Below are 18,844 nucleotides of genomic sequence, written 5' to 3' on the forward strand. Positions count from 1 at the left end.
TAATGGTTTATCATAGTTCACTGAAGTACGCAGTTGTCTCTATGCTTTGCTCAAAGCATACGGCAGAAGCCACAAGTAGCACTTTGCCAGGTCCACCTGTGTGACAAATGCCTTTACTGAGATACTGACAGTTTCACCTTATACTCCCTGATGTACCACTTTCCCTTTGCTTCCTGAATTTCTCTGCGTATCTGTCTGCTACTTTGCAAAATGACCCAACTTTGGGTGTTAAAACTGTCATTTTTCTGTGCATGTATGCACGAACATGTTCCTTGCACCTGTGTAAATAAACTGAAGGAACTCACTCCACTGGGATTTTGCCTATGCCAGAACTGACGCCTTCAGATCGTATCTGATTAGTATGAGGACCGAGCTGACTAAAATGCACAATAGTGCTTAATTTACTGCTTCTTTATACCAGCTTGTAAACAGTCTATACCTGCGTTACTTCCCTTGCTCCCTACAGAAAGAGTCCTGTGGTGATACTCCTCCCTCTGGTTTTGGAAATGTAGGTTACAGCAGATACTCTGCAAGCGTGCAGGGCTCCAGCTGCCAGGGACACACATCATCTATGTCACCATTATCCCCTGTTTTGGATGATCTGGTCTCTTACAGGCTCTCCAGCAGAGGACAATTCCTGGTTTCCATGCTGTCCCTCTGCTGTCATTCTGTGTAAGTATCATTTGCCCACAGAACTGCAAATCCTGGGCAAATCTAAACCCATAGCCACTTTGGGTAAGGTTGATAAGCGCTCTTCAAAGGAAAGATAATTGAGTTCACCCTAAATCTCTCAGCCTCCAGTCTAAGCACATGTCAATGTTCTTCTTAAGACCCAAACTAAGGTTGCCTATATCACATCATGTAGCGACATTTACTGCAATTGAAGTCTCAGAAGAAAACGGGCAATTCCAACATATTTTTTAAGTATCTTCAGGAAAAGGAGGCAGAACTGTTACATTTCTAAAAATAAATCACAAAACATCAAAACTGGAGGAGTTTTGTATTTGAAAGGCACGGCTGGCAGATCTGAATGACACATTTCAGAAAAATATTTGGGAGATTAAATCAAAATACACACACTGAAGCAGAATACATTTGAAGAAACACATACTTCAACATTGTGCATGAGATCAAATTGGGCTTAGTTCTTCCTCACAAGTACCTGAAGGGACAACTATCATCCAGTTCTCACAGCACAGAAAGCACTATCCCGGCCTTGCAAAGAGAAGATGCATCACCCATGCAGGCTCCTAGTCTACAGAACTATCAGAATGCACATCTTCAAACTAGCAAGTGCTCAAGGGAAAAATCAACACACAAGAAACGAAGGGACTTCAAAATACATGGACAACCTCTAAAGGTGTTGGCTTTTTTGGGGAAACTGGACCAACAGTCTAGTTCTCCTACAAGCACAGAAGTAATTTAAACTTATATCCAGCCACCAAGCCACAAATAAAAAGCAAAAAAATGGATGTCCTTCAGGATTCAAATTTTAGAAGTGATACCAATTGTTTTACTAGTAGAACAACCTAAAGACCTGAACAGACAGAAAATGTCCTGAGTTACATACATTATATATATAGCTAGATCTCGGTTCTGGTTCACCTCTGAAAATGCAACCTTTTGGACCTTGCCACTATGTTAACACATGAATTAGAGCTTTGTTTAAAATTTACAGTCCCTCTTCCCCTCCCTTCCAGAAAACATTTCAATCGTACATACACTGAAACATGCTATTTCTTCACCGCAAAGAACTAGTACCTAAGATTGTTAGAAATGAAAGATTACAAACATACATTTCCTTCAAGAGCACAGCCTAAGCTGTGCCTGTTATGTAAAGGGGGGGAGGGGACTGTAAAACAACAAGAGAAAAACTATTCCACATTACGGAAAATTGTGAGTGTAGCAACAGAGAAACTAACAGGAAGATTCTGAAGCAAATGCAACATCTCAAATGCAGTTTTAATGATTGCTAAACTTTATGTTTATATTTGTGTAATCTACATTATGTACCAATGGTCTGGAGACAAATAAAAGTACACATTTTTACCTCCTAATCCTATTTGGTAATTCATTGTTAACACCACTTGAAATGGAAAGCTGTTAACTTCAAAGATTAGCTCTGCCTCAGAGTAAATATTAATATAAATTCTCATTTAATAATTTTATTTACTCTGAGAAATGCTTAGAGCCATGTGAAAAGCTGTTACTGAACTGTTTCTGTTTAAAATTTGTATTGCAGCTTTACTATGCTTCTGCAGGGAAAAAAGTAAATTTTCAGAAGTATCACACACTTTACAGTACTCAAGAAGTTCTCCTTTTTCCTTGCTTGTATTCAGTTGGGGGCAGGAGGAAAGTTGGGTTTTTTTGGTTGTTGTTTTGTTTTTTTTAAAGGGGGGGATAAATATCTTAAATTTCCTAAGTGTGCAAGAAAAACTGTCATTTAAATTACTTGAACTTCTGAACTGAACTACATTTTATTGCTTTCCTAGGTACTAAACATTAAAACAAAACAAAAAACCAATTTCCAATGCATTGCATTATATGTACATATTCAGAGAAAGAGAGGTTTAGAGGGGGCTGAGAGAGATGCTGTGGAATCACTGTCCTTGGAGGTTTTCAAGACCCAAGAGGAAAAAGCCCTGAGCAACCTGGTCTGAACCTAGTGCTGACCCAGCTTTGAGCAGGAGGCTGGACTGGGGACCCCCCGACATCCCTTCCAGCCTGGGTCACTCCATCATTCAATGACACCGCTACATACAAAAAGCTCAGCTTTATTTGTTGTAGAACTCCATGTGTAAAAATACACAAAATATCATCACCTGCTACCCATCCTAAAGTTCTGGTTATAAGGATACAAACCTGTGGTATGATATGTTTACACTATTAACTATGCCAGCTTTGTCAGTAAAGATAATATGTCCTTTGCTGTAAAACGATCAGTGGACCATTTAACTAGAATGTTTGAGTTTGTACTTAATTTAGACAACCTTAGAGAACAATGACCTAGTTCTGCAAGAATGAAATTCAATTAAAATTACCTCTCTATTCTGCAACATGGTCGGTACATATTTCCCTCTTTGGGTACTGGGTTTATGGCTGCAGTGGCATTTCATTTTAAGGTTTGAAACTAAAACCACAATGCAATACTGCAGCTCAAGTTGAGAGGGAAAATCTGGAACAATGAGTGAAAGGCAGAGTAGGGAAAAAAAAAAAAGTAGTGTGAGGAAGAAAAAAAAAAAAGATTGATAAAAACAGACTTTGTAAACTGCATACATGTTTCTCCCATAGTATTTATGTCCCCTGATACATGTCCACAGGTTGCTATCTAAATTTCATGAAACAAAGCTGACATCTCCATCCAAACTCTCCAGTTCCTTCAAAGTTCTTAATTTTGGAAAATGCTAGCTTTACTGTAACAGAACACACCAAAACCAATTTCCTCAAGGGAGCCCACAAACCAAACAGTTTGTAAACCACAAATCCAAGGAAAATATCAGAGGTTGAGGTTGCAAATCAAGCTCAGCCCATCAGATCTGAGCTACAAATGTGCCACGTGAAAATCTCACTCTATCATTTGTTCACATCTCTAAAAGGTGATTTTATCTCCAAGGGAAATGCAGTTTGTCAAGAAAAGGGCACTGGCTAAGAAGAAAGAAGGAACAAGATTCTGCTAATCAGAAGAGAACCTTTCAGACTCCTCTTTTGAAAGGAGGATTTGACTTTCATGCAGCTAGTTCTCCCCAAAATACACGCAGCACTGTATTACAAGACTTAACTTCCTTGCACTTCAACTCTTCTGCTTTGTAGCAAGATACTTGCATTATAAGTAAAGTTTATGGAAAAAGGATGACTCTGTTTCAATTAATATTCAAATGATGAACCATCCAAGCTAGATGTGTCCTGTCCTTTGTGCCAATGGATTGTAACAGACTGATGAGTTAGAGCACAGTAGCAGTAATTAATAAGAACAGTGATAAGAAGGTTAACACAGACTAGACAAGTGAATCAAAACCATCCAGGTAGAGCCTGAAAAAGCAGCACAGAGAATAATGCGCAGAATTCCAAATCAAGGATTCAGATATGTAACTCAACTGTGCTACTAATTCGTTTTCCTTTACTGGGCAAGATCAACACACAGGTATGTTTTCAGAACCAACCACTAATTTCAGCTACTTTCCTACTTTATGACTAAATTACGATGCCTAGGAATGATTCACAAAGTCATAAAACCCAGGCAGATCTTACTGCTTTCACTTAGAAGTGATGGTCAGGCTTGTCTTTATTGCAAGCTGGCTCAGACTCTGACCTACACTCCACTAAAATCTCTTGCCTGAGTTTGGAGTGATTGTCTCTGCAGAGAAAACGTCCTTGCAGAGCGCCTGAGAAGCAAGGAACTATGACAGATGTTAGGATGTTGTTTTAAACCACTTCTAAAAGAGTGTATTACCCTCAAACCTCTTAGTGTATGCACTCATCCTCCCGGTCAAAACAAGCAGTTACTGCTACTGAAGGATTTCTCAGCTAGTTGGACCTTGATCAAGATACGTAAGTTGTAAGGCACAAGCAGATCATCACACTCTGACCTCCAAATCATTTTGTATTTCCAAACCCTTTCTAAACATTGTGCTGTTGTACTTAAAGAAGTACAAGGCAGGCATCTGGAGAACATGATCTATCATCTGCTATCTTAAACAGAGCACTACTACAGATTTCAATGACAGAAGTTGTAAAAAAAAAAAAAAAATGCTGTTTCGAACACTGCACATTTGCCTCCTTAAAGCATTAAAAATATAAGTCTTCATAAAGCCCTGTGAAGTAGGTGTTATGCTCATGTGAAACCATATTATCAGTAAACGGTGACAAAGAAAGGACACCATAACTCTGCAAAGCATTGTTCCTAAAGTAGTATCACTTGAACTCAGATGTAAAAGCCAATGTCCTGTTCCTCACACACACAGTAAGAATACAGCTAGGAACAAGACACTGGTCCTTCCCCAGGTGCCAAAGAACAGCTTAGGGAATTTATGCTGTGCAGAATCAATTATACTGCATTATATGTGCTCTATCTGTGTGCTGCCATGATCTGTACAGTACTGTGTAATACGTGTGGTCTTGTACTCTGTTTTTCAGAACACGGACCGTGCCACTGCAACAACTACAACAGACTCAAAAAACTCTATTTTTCTCCACAAATTAATGGCTTTTTATGGAAGCCTTCCAATATACTCAAAATGTAGTGTTACATTTTCAAAAGTTAATGGAAGCACATGCCAAGCCCAGGGGCTCCACAGAAAGAAAAAAAAAAAAAGTCCTCAGTTTCAAGAGCCAGCCAAGATTTCCAAGTAATGGGAAAGTGCTTTGATTTGTATCATTTAAAGCACACAGTAGCATTTTAAAAAACATAAACGTATATTTAAGGGCAAATTCTACATCTCTAATATATACACACAAAATACAAATAAACACACAATTTTTTATTAAGCTTAAGAACATGTGAAGTTTATCACAACACAAACATCTTAACTGTGACTATGAATTTTAATTAACATACTTAACAACTGCCTAATTACAGTCTCTACCTCTGCCTCCACAAACACTGTTAACATAAGGAAATTCAACAACAAGGTGAGTTGGCATAAGGCACTTGAATAAATGGATCTGGGCCAAAAAAAGAAGATAAAAGGAGACAGGTATACTAACAGAGTGTATCTGGTGCCCCATGCAAGGGGAAACCACCTTAAAAGTACTAACCAGTAGCCTGCCAGAACCAAGATGTTTGTACTAAAAGCAAAACAGTTGCCCTGATGAGGACTGCACAAGGCACAGTGATTAACTTCAGAGGACCTTTATCTGAGAGTATGTGACAGCAACACGAAACCAATCAAAGGCTTGAAGGGCCTCACTACATGATTGTATTTTCTTCCAGAGGACCTCCCTCCTCATCCACATTGCAATCACAGTTGGCTCTACTGCTGTTAGCAGGACACACATATGGTAGATCCTACATCAACAGAAAATTGCTCTTGTAGCAATGTAACACTGACAGATGCATCAGTCACAGGACAAGTTTTATAGCATAAAGACATACATAAACAAAGAGGGCTACAGAGACTTAAACACACACTACTTATAAAGAATTTTCAAGAAATCTTGTGGTAAGTCCCCGAACTGCAGACTTTTAGCAGACCATGTATATAATCCACAAACTGAATTAGCCAGCAATACCTGTATTTGTTTCCAAAATTACCACATCACATAAACCAAAACCATTCTATCCCTTCCAGTTTTTTTAGATATATTAAAAATTAGCTTAACTGAAAGTCATTAGCGGAATTAAATTAACTTTAATGCCACAGTTAAAATTACCCTGTCAAACAAGGTAATTGGGGTTTTGGGGGGGGGTTTGCTAAGCGATGGCAGCAATACTTTCCAGTAATAAAGTCTGTGTATCAGGCCATGAAACACTCTATGTATCCATTGTATTACATGTGGTTTGCATGTATGTGCTGATGTTTATGTACTACAGTTTGGAAGTTTACCTTACCCAGCCACCACTGCAGTTCCAGTGAACATCATTGCTCCATTATCTTCCTTTGGACATGGAACAGAAATGTATTTTAAAAGGCTGATTTTCTGTAATCAGATTAATTTGGAGGGAGCGAAAGAGAAGGGATTTCCCAGCTGCACCTTGCACCTCTCACTGTGTGCTAGCTCTTTTACTTAATTCCATGTCCTTCCATTTGATACCGAATCAAAAAACATACATTGTACTGGGTGTAGAAAATTAGAACACGAATTCAGTTTGAGAAAAGGAACTTGGGAAAAAGAAAAGGCATGTCCTGGCAATTAGTGAAGCAGGCATAATTGCTGGCGTGGGTTGATAAACTGAACTGAAACTGCTGTTGACTAACCCAATCTCTTTTTTTGCTTTCTGAGCTTTTAAAAAACTGTACCAAGCATATAATGAGAACTCTGTATGTATAATATAGCTGTATTTTAGTGCAGCGTTTGACAAAGCACTGCAAAGAAAAATCATTAAGATATAGGAGATACTGTGCCAGGATAAAAATACAAGAACAAATAAACTAGCTTCAGAACAGGGATGCTAGAGATATCTGTTGGTGATTCATTAATCCGGAGTCAGGTACCAAATAGGCCACTTCAAATTCTGGGGTTAGAAATAGACAATTAAAAACCAGACAATTAAAAAAATACAGCAGATAATCTTGAGGGAAAAAAAAAGTTATTTCACCAGTGACAAAGGCAGACACAGGAAACATAGAAAAGGCTATAAGAGATATAAAAGAATAGTATTTGGATAGTATCTGATACTTGTTAAAAACAAGAGAACTTTATACTCTTTAAAAAACCTACAAAATACAGTATAAGAAGACTATACAAACAACGCGAACACACACACACATACACAAAATCATGAATATATAAACTTCCTGGTTAAAACTGCTCACCCTCACATTAAAAAAAAATTTTAAAAATCCCTGAAAAACCACAAATCACCATGACCTTCCCTACCTCAACCTACCTTTCACCTCAACTTCTGGTACTTTCAAGTCAAACTCCACGCATATCTTAAACTGTCTTCCTTCCTTCCCAAATTAGCTTTCCAGTTACCAAAGAACATACATGAGAGGAAGCTAGGTGTGGAGGAGTCTGCGATATTTTATATACACTGCAGCCACATTTATTTGATGCTTCATTGTTGCTCTAAGGCCACAAGTTCTCAGGCCCAACAACAACTAGCCCCACATCAGCAAAAAGAAGACAAAATTATCACCTCAGGTAGCCTAATGCCTGTTCCTTGAGTGACACTCCATTTTCACCTCTAGTCAACTGCATACCAATTTTCAGATTTACAAGCTGACTTCAGCAGTGGATACCACAAAGGACATACTAAAGACTGGAGCAGAAAACAAACGTCTCTCTCTTCTGCCAGAGCAGTCTGCAATTTTTGTCAAAGTGCTCTGGCAAAATTGGTACTTATTGAAAATTTGCAGATGGGCTGATCTAGCTGTAACATCATGACCATCTGAACAGAAAAGACTAGAAAAGCCTGGGACTGCAGTGAATTTGTTCTCAAATGGTTTATTTCTTGATTTTTCTGAAAAGGCTCGCAATATAAGTACATATCTGAAACATAATCAGGCCAAATTCAAATAGTGCCTTAAAGATGCTCCTCCAAATAAGCCTTGGAGACACAGGAATGCTTCAGAGCTAATAACACCAGTAAAACACGCAGTTTTACTTTCAACGCTGACAGACTGATCGGTATGCATTGCCAACTATTCAATGCAAGATACTAAGACATAAAATACATTCTTTTATCAAAATTCCCTCTAAGCTCTTTTGTTCAGCACTAAGAAATTCCTTGTTCTATATCAGCAGCATTTTTTCATAGGCTACTCAAACAAACAGCATCTGTGCCTGCAAGATGCACATGCTTATCACCATTACTCCATGCATTACACCAGCTCAGTTCAGGATCGGCTCGACTGCAGTGGCAAAAGATTTGTAGTATAGCTGCTCTATTAACCTTCCCATGGGCAGGATGTCATTCCTTCTATCTGGGGTGGGATCAAGTGATGGATCTGCAAGATGCTGATTTAGAAGGGCTAAGGTAATGAAAGACAAGGAAATAACAGCTTCTGCTTCCACCCTTCATTCTTTCCACTGAAGGACAAACATAAAAAAGGAGAATGAGGTGGTGCTGTGGGTGTCTGACTGCCTTCCACCCAAGAAATACATTTTCCTCCCCATCCTGAGATTCTGTTTACTGCTAGGTAACAATGACTTTAGATACTGATTGCAGCTCACATATTCTTTTGAAAAGTTATAAAATCTGTAGATTCAGTGCAAATTTCAGATTCATCATCTTCATGCTGCTCCCTTCTACACTTGGATGTAATTTGACAAAAACACCATACTTGTCACTGCAAACTCCTGCCAACTGGAATCATGCGCAGTGCTACACTAGGAAGTTTACAAACACTGATTAGGAGAGGCAGACATACACAGCAGCAATAGGTCTAATCCAATAGGCATGGACTTAATCTCTTTCTTATTTTAGTGAATGAAACAGGGGGGACCCCACAACACATTCTTTTCCTCTGGTTTTGTTTTATTTTTAGTCCTGCTGTTCATATTTTGGATAGCTCGCTCTCTAACCACCAGTCCATTAGCAAGGCATGGCAAGCACATTATGTACATCTAAGGTGGAGTTATCCTACAAGAAAGAGATTTGTTTTATCCAGCACATATGCTTTATTTGGCCTTCTTAGGTAGACTATGAATGGATCCCACTCTCCTACCAAAGCTTTAGATGTTAAACCACAAGATAACAGATGCTTGTAAAAACAAACAGGAAAAAACTCCCTGAAAGAGGTGCCACATTATGTAAAGATCACACCAGGGCCACCACAGGGAAAGAATGAAGCTTCTCAAGAACAGCTAGAAGTCTCACCGATTCCTTCAAGAGCAAGCAGATGTCTTAGATAAGAACGTAGTTTGAGGAATGCTTCCTTCAGCAGATGCCAGGTGCAGGAGCCTTGGGCTTGCTCCTGCTTTGGCACCCCAGTTATGCCAAAAGAGCTGTCTGTGGGCCTGTGTTAGGGAACTGGATCAGGAAATTGACTCACAAGATAAACAAACATTTTCTTCTTTTCCCTCTTTGTCAAGTTAGTTATAACCTGGATGGCTTCTGAGAGCAGTTTACCACATGGCCTCACAAAATTACTTTACTTGAAGAGTTGAAGTGGAGAGCAAAATAGTGCAGGTGGAAGAACCAGCTGGTGTTGGTAAGGAAAGAGCAAGAGTTTCTCAAGCTGGCTTTGCTACTGCCACTCATTTGCCATGTATTTGTTTGGTTGTTGTATGAATGAGCAGAGGCACAATGTTACTTCCACTAACTACAGTGAGAACAGAAACAACCATCACCAATATAAAACTACCAAAGGACTACAAAAGAAATAAGCTGTGACACAGGTTGTAGCTTGTGCTGGTCCAAACCCAGCAACACCGAATAATTAATGTGCTGCAGGAAATACTATCCCTGCTGGCCACAGTTTTAACCATTTTATAAGCATTTTTTTCCATTTCTGTTAGCTGCTCAGAGTGTCTGATGGCTTCCACAGGTAACATGGTGCCCACCCCTACGAGACAGGGGCTGTATTCTGCCAGAAAAGCAAGAGTAACCACAGTGAAGAGCTGGATGGATGGAAAAAGAGTTTTCCTTCAGACTAAACTTGTTCAGTAGTACTCATCACCCAAAACAAATGCTATAAAATACATGAAGATACACAGATTTATGAAAAATACCTATATACTTTAATTGATTAGATTTAGGCCAAACTTTACAAAATACTTCACCATAAACTGCAGCATATAATTCTGCAAAAACAGTATCAAATTTTGAGAATTTAGCCAACATTTTTTTCTGTTATAACTTATTTTCTTTTTCTTTCCTCTTCCAGAAGATGGGGACAGAATTACTGTGTACAGAATCGATGCCCAAACACAGTAAAATTCAGGAAGAAAACAAGTAATTTAGTGTTAACAATGAATAAAGTAAAGAACTATTAAGGGGAGTATGAAAGAAAAGAGACTTCGCTTTATTGGCTAGCAATCTGCCAAGTGAACCAAGAGAAAAAAATGTTGCCTTATTCTGATATTGTGGGACAGACCAGCACTTCACTTCTTTGACAGTTTCAGGTATGATGACCTAACGAATGCTATTATTGAAGATTGCCATGGATTACTCCCTTCAACTTACTGATGTCCTGGACAGCTGTGTCATCCTTGCTTGAGATTTCCACAAGATCCTCTTCTGAGAGGTAAAACATGACTGGACCCCGCAGTAAGAAGAAGGGGAACTGCCTGTGATCAGACTCTCCATCTACAGATCAGAAAGTGGCTCTCCAGCTTTTGGTTTGCCACAGAGGAGACTCTTACCATTTTTCAGTATGTGCTCTAGCACCTCCTCAATCCCACACATCCCTCTGGCAAGAGGTGCTTTGCAATCCCAACAGAGCGAAGTTAAAACACCATGGAAAGATTTCTACTCAGCCCAAACTAGTCCATATGCTTAAAATTTACATAGGATGACAGAAGGTAAAGTGAGCTGGGTTTTTTTGTTTGGGGTTTTGTTTTTTTTTTTGGGGGGGGGGGGTGGTTTTGGGGTATTTTTGTTGTTTTTTTTTTTTTAAATGAACCACATAAAAGGTTTTGGTATCACAGTTCTCTCTCCTGCTCTACGGATAATTGTTCCAGATGTTAAGGAACTGGAGCTCAGAGGTGTCACAAATGAATAAGCATCAACAAATAAGAGTCCTGAAAAAAGGCTTGAAAAAATTCAGGTAGTTCAGCATAGCCAAATTTCACTTCAGTAATAATTTTTTGCAATGACAAGTTACCCCACTGCTGCCAAGCCACAAGATGATGAACTAGTCTGGCTTCTGTTGGGCATGTATTATCTATGAACATGGATCTGCTTGGCATGTTTCAAACTTCATGCTCATCAATTTTTTTCTTCCTCTGTAGATTACTATACAGCTGCATACTCCACCACCCATAGTAATTTCCAAAGAACGGACATTTTCTGTACCAGGAATAACGTCCGACTCCTCACATTAACCTTGCTTCACCAACTCAAGCCTGCTTTCCACACAACACAAGCAACTGAAGCAGAACTTCCACTTGCATCTTTCCAGCCTAAATAGGCTAAAAATACCTACCTGGCACATGTTCAGTCAGTCATGGATAATGCTGTATCCCTTATCTAAAATGACCAAATAAGTTCCTCAAAGAAAGGTGACCGCCATTGTGGATATAAACAGAAAAAATAAAAAGTAAGAGACAACACATCACTAAAAGGGAGATTTTAGAGAAGTATCAGTAGCTTTGTATGTCACCTACTTTTCTCAGGTGTATCTTTGTACTATCCTCATACATACAATTAAAAGACTCATTATTTCAAATGATACTTGTATTTTTTAATTTATTTCAGTACATTTTAATATATAAATTAACTTCAACTTAAAGCTCACTTTCTTCAGAAATCTGATCAATATTGACTCTGTTGTCTGTTTATACAGGGAAAAAATATTCTCTGTTTCATTTGGAGCAGAAATAAGACATAACCACAAGAATCCAAACAATCAAAAAAATCTAAGGCTTAAAGGTAGAACATAAGGCCATTTCCTAATTTAAAAAATGCCTTAAGCAAGTAAACACTTGCTACTGAGTCTCTGAGTACATTATATTCTCCATACAAACAGTGCAAATCTACCTTTAGGCAAGGCTTTCCAGCCTTCTAATAAGATCTGCAATTTCTTGACAACTCGATTTTTTTTTCCAAAAAAAGCGGGTGAATCAGGGTAAGGCAGTTTTGCTTTCTGTGAAGTCAAACATTTGCATGTACTTGTAGACACCAAATGGGATCCTCCTTAATCTTTCTACTTTGCTGTGTTTTGTTAGATCAAAAGACTACATTTATGTCTGAAAAAAGCTACTATTTCTTCACTACAGCACACACTGCAGTGTAAATATTATGTCAAATATCAGCCTATGCATCTGCATAGTTCCAATTTTCACAATGTGCCATGAAAAAGTTAGCGAATTACAATACTAATCAATCACTGTAAATATTTATCATGTCCTTTTTAAAAAGTTTAAAATGGCAACTGGTCAACTGGCCCCCATGCAAAAATAAATTTTAATGCCTCTTAAAATGCCTTTTTCAGCTTTTCAACTGTAATATACAACCAAGCTCGGGGAACATCCCTCAGTGCTTCTGTATTTTCATGACTGTATTTTCATGACAAAAGCTTATTTAACAAGTTGCCACAATTAAGTGATTTGTAGGAACAGTTATGGATACTACTGTCACACACTTAGACTTGACCTCAGATAATGACCATTCAGTCAGCCTCGCTCTCTGTTTATTAGAGACTCTATTCAATCCTGTCATTTAGAGTCCATAGCACATCAGCAGTCCCAGCTGCACTTCTTTTAGGCAGGCTGAAATTACTCTAACTTTTCAAATTGATTATTTTGCATTAGTAGTTAAAAAGGTTTCTGTAAAAAGTTTGTAAAGAAATTTGGGATCTCTTAGTTAACAGTGTTACACAAACGTAAACTACTACTGTTAAGTGAGATCCCACTATTTTTCCCAGTTCTTTGCCTTAGTTTAGTCTGTCTTCAAGCAATGTTAAGAGCTGAAAGAGTGATCACCACCACCCCTATTTTATTTTCTTTTTTTTTTTAGTTTCAAGGATTTTTCCACTTTCTTGTCCTCTCTCAGATCTGTCCTACTCACTCCCCTTCCAGCTTACCGTACAGGTCAAAAGTCCATCTCTTACAATCTCCTCAGAAGTTTAAAGTTCTCACAGTGCATCAGAGCTCCTAGAGGGCCAGAGCCATCCTTTCTTCATAAGTGGGTTAATCTAGACAAGCACTTCTAGAAAGTTCTGGTAAAGCCTTTTCCTAGACATCCAGACTGCTAAGAACCACCTTGTTAGGACCTTTTGGATTACAAGTTGTTTTCAGGGCCTCACCTTGCACATGGTATTCACCAGACTTCTGCAACTACATATACTGGCATCCTCATAACCAGAAAATGCTGTTTACATAGCTATGAATAAGCCTTCCCAGAGGGGTTGCAGGTTTTTTGTTTGTTTTGGGGTTGGGGTTTTTTGGTTTTGTTTTTTTTTTACTCATGTGTCCCTTGTTTACCTTGCTTAAAAGAATAAAAACAGAGGCAGGGAAGAAAACCACACTTCTGCAAGCTTCATTTTAAGTATGAATCTACAGCCACAATTCTTGTTTCAGATATATAATTTAGGACAACCTTTGAATATTACAAAGAGAAAATACATTCTTTTATCTTCTTTTTTTTTTTTAAGGGTTAGGCTTTTTTCAGCCTTTGATCTATAACAAAAAATAAAGCTAGCCAGCAGCAACATCTCTTACTGTTATTCTGTAAAGACTTTTGATTGATTCATCCTTCTTCTGACTCATAAATAACACAAAAGAAGTAGTTTTTGAAAAACAGAACCGTCAATCACCTTAAAAAAAGAGATGCTCTTTATCTACCTCTTACTGTACAACACTTACTCCGTTTGACTACATTGTTCAACAAAAGAAAGAAAAACAGCCTTAAATTGTTTGTTAGGTCAGCAGATAATCATTAAAGATAGGTTGATAATGGTTTTGGTCTCAGCATATGAAAGCAAATTATACCCTTGGCCGAACAACGCAGTTCAAGACTATCCTTAAATATTACAGAAATTACCATCTGTGCTGGCCAAAGTTGTTTTCCCCATCTTTTATACAATTAAAAAGAAGTTAAAAATGTAGCCTTACTGGTTTTTTTGCAGAAGAGAATCACTGAGGACTAGTCTAAGAATGAGACTCACCTACCCTTATTAATACCTGATTAGACAACTATTTCCATTCATGAAGGGGGAAAAAAGAAAAAAAGAAAAAAAAAAGAAAATCATTGAACCAATTTCAAAACACCATCTTAGCCAGCATTGTAGAAGCTGTTATGGTGGTGTCCTACAATTCAGAGCGGATAATTTCATTCTCCAGACCCAAATGATTAATGGTATTTGTTCATGCTTTTAGGTCCATCTTCAAGGTAAGCAGATATAAAAGGAAATCAAGAATTAAATACTCAAAACAGAGACAAGGTTTTCTCCAATTCTGTGTTAAAGGCAGACAAAAAAACCAATAACCATGTTCCATTAGCATTATCAAACAAAGGTAAGAACAGAAAGTACAAAACTCTCTGGATCTCATTCTTACCTATACACAAGCAAAGATCAACAGTCTCTGGCTTGCAGACAGGAGTATAACCTAGTCCAGTGGCAACCAAATGCTAATGTCCGGTGCCCAGGTGAAATAGGCTGGGAGCTTCTCCTGCCCCTTCTTGCACTTTCAAACCTCTTTCTTGGAAACTCAGAGACCCAAAGGACTGAACATACAGACTGAAATACTCATTCGCAAGAGCTGATGTTATGATGGGTGTAGTATATGAATCTTAAATTAATCTGCCTACCAAAATTTTCCTGATGGTCAGAATTAAGTACTTCTACAGAACAGAAATGAGCTTGCCCTTGTGTATGCACTCTGTGGTTTGAGGAGGACTGCAGCTCTCTGCTTGCCAGTACTGCACCCTTCACTTACTGCCACATTCTACCCACATTCCTACCTACCTAGAAGGTCAGGTAGGAGAGGTAAGTTAAAATTATATTTAAAATTAACAAATAAGAGATTCCTCTAAGGAAGAAAACACATATGATAAAAGTAATGTTGAATGGCATGTTGAAAACATACATTTCTATTTTATAACATAAAAACTATGACAACTCTTACGCCAGTAGGAGAAGCATTCTTTGGCATTTTAAAATAATTTATCTGACTGACAGCAGCAACTCCCTAAATTAACGTACACCCTATCACCCTTCCTCTCTTAAACGCTGGGCAATCCTAAACCATTTCCTGATACCAAAAGCTGCTCAGGTTACACGATTGTGTAATAACTTACAACTACTTTAAAAATAATTCAGAACAACCTTCAGAACTTTTAAAGAGATAGTAAAACCATGCAAGTAAAAACTATTTAAACTCTTGACAAGGCAGAATTCAAAGCACAGCTGAGGACAGTTCACTTCCTGGCATTTTACTACCTGGAAAATCCAGGTGCACATTTCCACTAAGACCTATTAGTTAAACTAGACTCTCAAACTAATTAAACAAATGTATTTTAACCTGAAATGGTGTTAAGGGTTCTAACACTTCTCACTCAGCTATATTACTTCCGTTACAATAACTGCTCTAATATATGGTCTAACTCTCTTTTGCTGTGTTTGCTATACAGAAAGCATTTACCACATACTTCACAGGGAAAGTCTTTCCACACACCTACTTTTTAAATACTCTAGCTTTTAGTGTAATGGAAGCCTGAGAAAGCAAAACCGACTGATTAAAAAAAGACATTAAAGAGTTCTTTGCTGTGCACATTGCTACACTGGCTATTTCTAAACATAATAATGTCATAGACTTCCACCAAAGATCAAGTCATTCAAACATGACTGATGTTTTTGCAGAAGTCTGCACACAGCAGGTGAAACCAACTCAGGTTTTCCATTTGGATGCTGCTGTCCAAATGCAGATTCCTGAACTGTTCTATCAGGATTTCAGCCCATCAGACCTCACATGCACACACATGTACACATATCTATATACATCTTGCTTTGTGCAAGATGCACTGATGTGCTCAGAAGGAAGCCTCATTTAACCATTATTGGTTCAGAAGACCAAAGTAAAAAAGAGAATTGGAAATAATGTAAGCATGCCAGATTTGCACCCATCCTCAAGACTAGCATCAGGTTTCATTTTTTTTAATATATATATAAAAAGGTAAATACTTGGGTTTGTAATTCCTTTCCTTGTTTCAAGAAAACATAAAAAAGGAAAAGTTTCACTTGGTGGCAATTTGCTACATCTGATGTTCTAGCAAAACCAGGGTTTAAAAAACTTTCTAGCAAGCACAGCTTCATTAAGGGTTGCCTACATAGGATTTTCAAGTGCAGTCTATAGTGATAGGAGTTCAGTGGTTGCCCAACTATCTTTTTTCCTCCCACCTCAGCAACTTCTTGTTACGCTATACACTGAGGAACATTACACAGTTCGAGCGTGATAGCCTCCTAAACAGAACCCAGCTACGACATCAATAGGACTTTTTAACTACAGTAGTATTTTATAGTGTCATAGTCAAGGAACTAAAGACACTTTTCCAGGAACCAATTTGCCAAGTCATACAAGACACCCATAGAGAGGCTCATATCCCACAGAAAGGTTGAGTTACAGAAGAGTAAAGGGAACCTTTGGCACAGAATTAAAACGAAGAAAACAGTTTAAGAGACTGGAGATTTCTGGAGTAAGTACTACTTTGTGGTAGCAGAAGGGGGCACACAAATAGCTGGGGAAGGTGAGGCAGGGGGGGCACAATTTAGAAATCATTCCGTTAGGAAAGGAGGGACAGTCGGCCTACAGATCATGACAGCCTTTCAGGCATGGGTCTGCACATGCACAGATTTTTCCACAATACATGGATTTCATAAGTACGTAGCCCTTCACCACGTACTAATTTTCAAGAGACTTGATTACATAATTGGATGGTGATAAGGGTGTGTGATGTTGGCCCGTTGCAGGGCTGGTCTCAAGCGCATGATTTATCAGAGTACACCATCTCTCACGTCAAGTGAGATTACACCATCGTTTGTTAAGCATGTACCAAGATAACCAATGTCACAACTGTGACACTGTGTTCTGGCAGTGAGATTCTTAGACAGCAAGCTTCATACAGCCACACGCGTGTCGAGGAACAAAGACTTCTTGACGGTAAGGCCCCAAATTAGCCCCTTACGGTACAGACACTTCACAAGAGAGAACAGCGAGACACACAAAGGCTCGCCCCAAAGCACACCGATGTTTTCCCACCGTCAGCTAGACCTCAGCAAGCAACTCTGGGGTCAGCACATGACAGCCATAAAGGCAAGATCCAATTATACCCTCAAGCCCCGGGGCCATGTAAGCTAGTTTCTCTGGCACGGCCTTCTACACCCATTAAGTGATCCTTATCCTCTACTACGGCTTCCCTCGATCCTCAGACACCCGAGGGGTGTGGGTTTACCCAGCTCCAGCGCCCACGAGGACCAGAGGGGCTTCGCTTTGCAGGGGCACAGGGCCACCCGTCCACCAAGCCCAGCTCCCCGTCCCCACCGCGGGACACCCAAACCCCCGCCGCCTACCCCTCTGACCAGCAGCGCCGGCACCCGCTCCCCTCAAGCAGGAGCGCCCTGCCGATACCGGAGCACACGCCTCGGCCGCAGGTAGAGCCGCCGGCGGTACGGAGCCGAGTAAACCCACCAGAAGCGCTCCCCTCCCCCCCCCCACCCACCCTTTTAAGCCCGCTCGCCGTTCCACAGCTCCAAGCCAGCAGCGAGAAGAAATTACGTTAGCGGGAACCGCCAGCCGTGCGGCGCGGAGCCGGAGGAAGGCGCAGCCGCACCGGCCCCGGCTCGCCGGGGTGCGCGGAGACCCGGGACGGTCGTGACCGCCGCCGAGCTCCCCCCCCGCCCCAGCCCCAGCCCCGCGCTCTGACACTCGAGAGGGCGGAGAGGGGGCCCGGGCGGGCTGCTGCCGGCCGTCCCCTGACCTTACCCCCCGCTCGGCAGGAGGCCCCCCCCCGGGACCCCGCCGTCCCACCACCTGCCCAGCTCCCCCTCACCGCCCACGCAGAAGGGAAGCGGCGGGGGCGGACGGCGGCGGAGGTCCCGTCCCCGCCCCGCTCACCTGCAAGGGGAAGGTGGCCGCCTTGTTACCCACGTAGCCGCGGACGACGTGGCTCTGGATGGAGAGCACCCGGCACTCGCGCTCCTGCTCCATGGCTGCGCTTGCACCGCCCGCCCGCGCCGGGCCGAGGTGGCGGCGCCGGCAGCCGGGAGCGAGGGGGGCGGAGCGCGGAGGGCGTCACGCGCTCGCCCTCTCCTCCTGTCACACACGGACACACACACACACACACAGGCAGGCAGGCAGAGCGCGCGGGAGGCGGGGAGCGCGCGGGCCCGTCAGGCGATCGGCGCGGACACCTAATGGCCGCCTCCGCCCTCACTGCCCCCGAGGAGGGAGGGGGGAAGGCAACCGCCGCGGCGGGGCGGGGGGGGGCGGGCCCCCCCGGCGGCACCCGAGGGTCCCCCCCGCGCTCCCCTCTCCTCTTCCTCCTCCTCTTTCTCCTCCTCCTCCTCCCTCCGCGCCCTCA

At 40.8% G+C, this 18,844-nt stretch overlaps 1 protein-coding gene across 1 annotated transcript in view; it reads right to left on the reverse strand.

The window, feature by feature from the left end:
* The window catches only part of PDXK (pyridoxal (pyridoxine, vitamin B6) kinase), a 44,692-nt gene extending 26,205 nt beyond the window's left edge, over window positions 1–18,487 (reverse strand). Inside the window, exon 1 of the mRNA XM_010580244.1 lies at window positions 18,379–18,487. Within this exon, the coding sequence (XP_010578546.1) occupies window positions 18,379–18,471 (93 nt within the window). The 5' untranslated portion in view covers window positions 18,472–18,487. The remainder of the gene's footprint in view (window positions 1–18,378) is intronic.
* Window positions 18,488–18,844: the final 357 nt, after the last annotated feature.

The sequence above is a fragment of the Haliaeetus leucocephalus genome, unplaced genomic scaffold (genome assembly GCF_000737465.1).
Source record: "Haliaeetus leucocephalus isolate CR32 unplaced genomic scaffold, Haliaeetus_leucocephalus-4.0 Scaffold702, whole genome shotgun sequence".
Lineage (NCBI taxonomy): Eukaryota > Metazoa > Chordata > Aves > Accipitriformes > Accipitridae > Haliaeetus > Haliaeetus leucocephalus.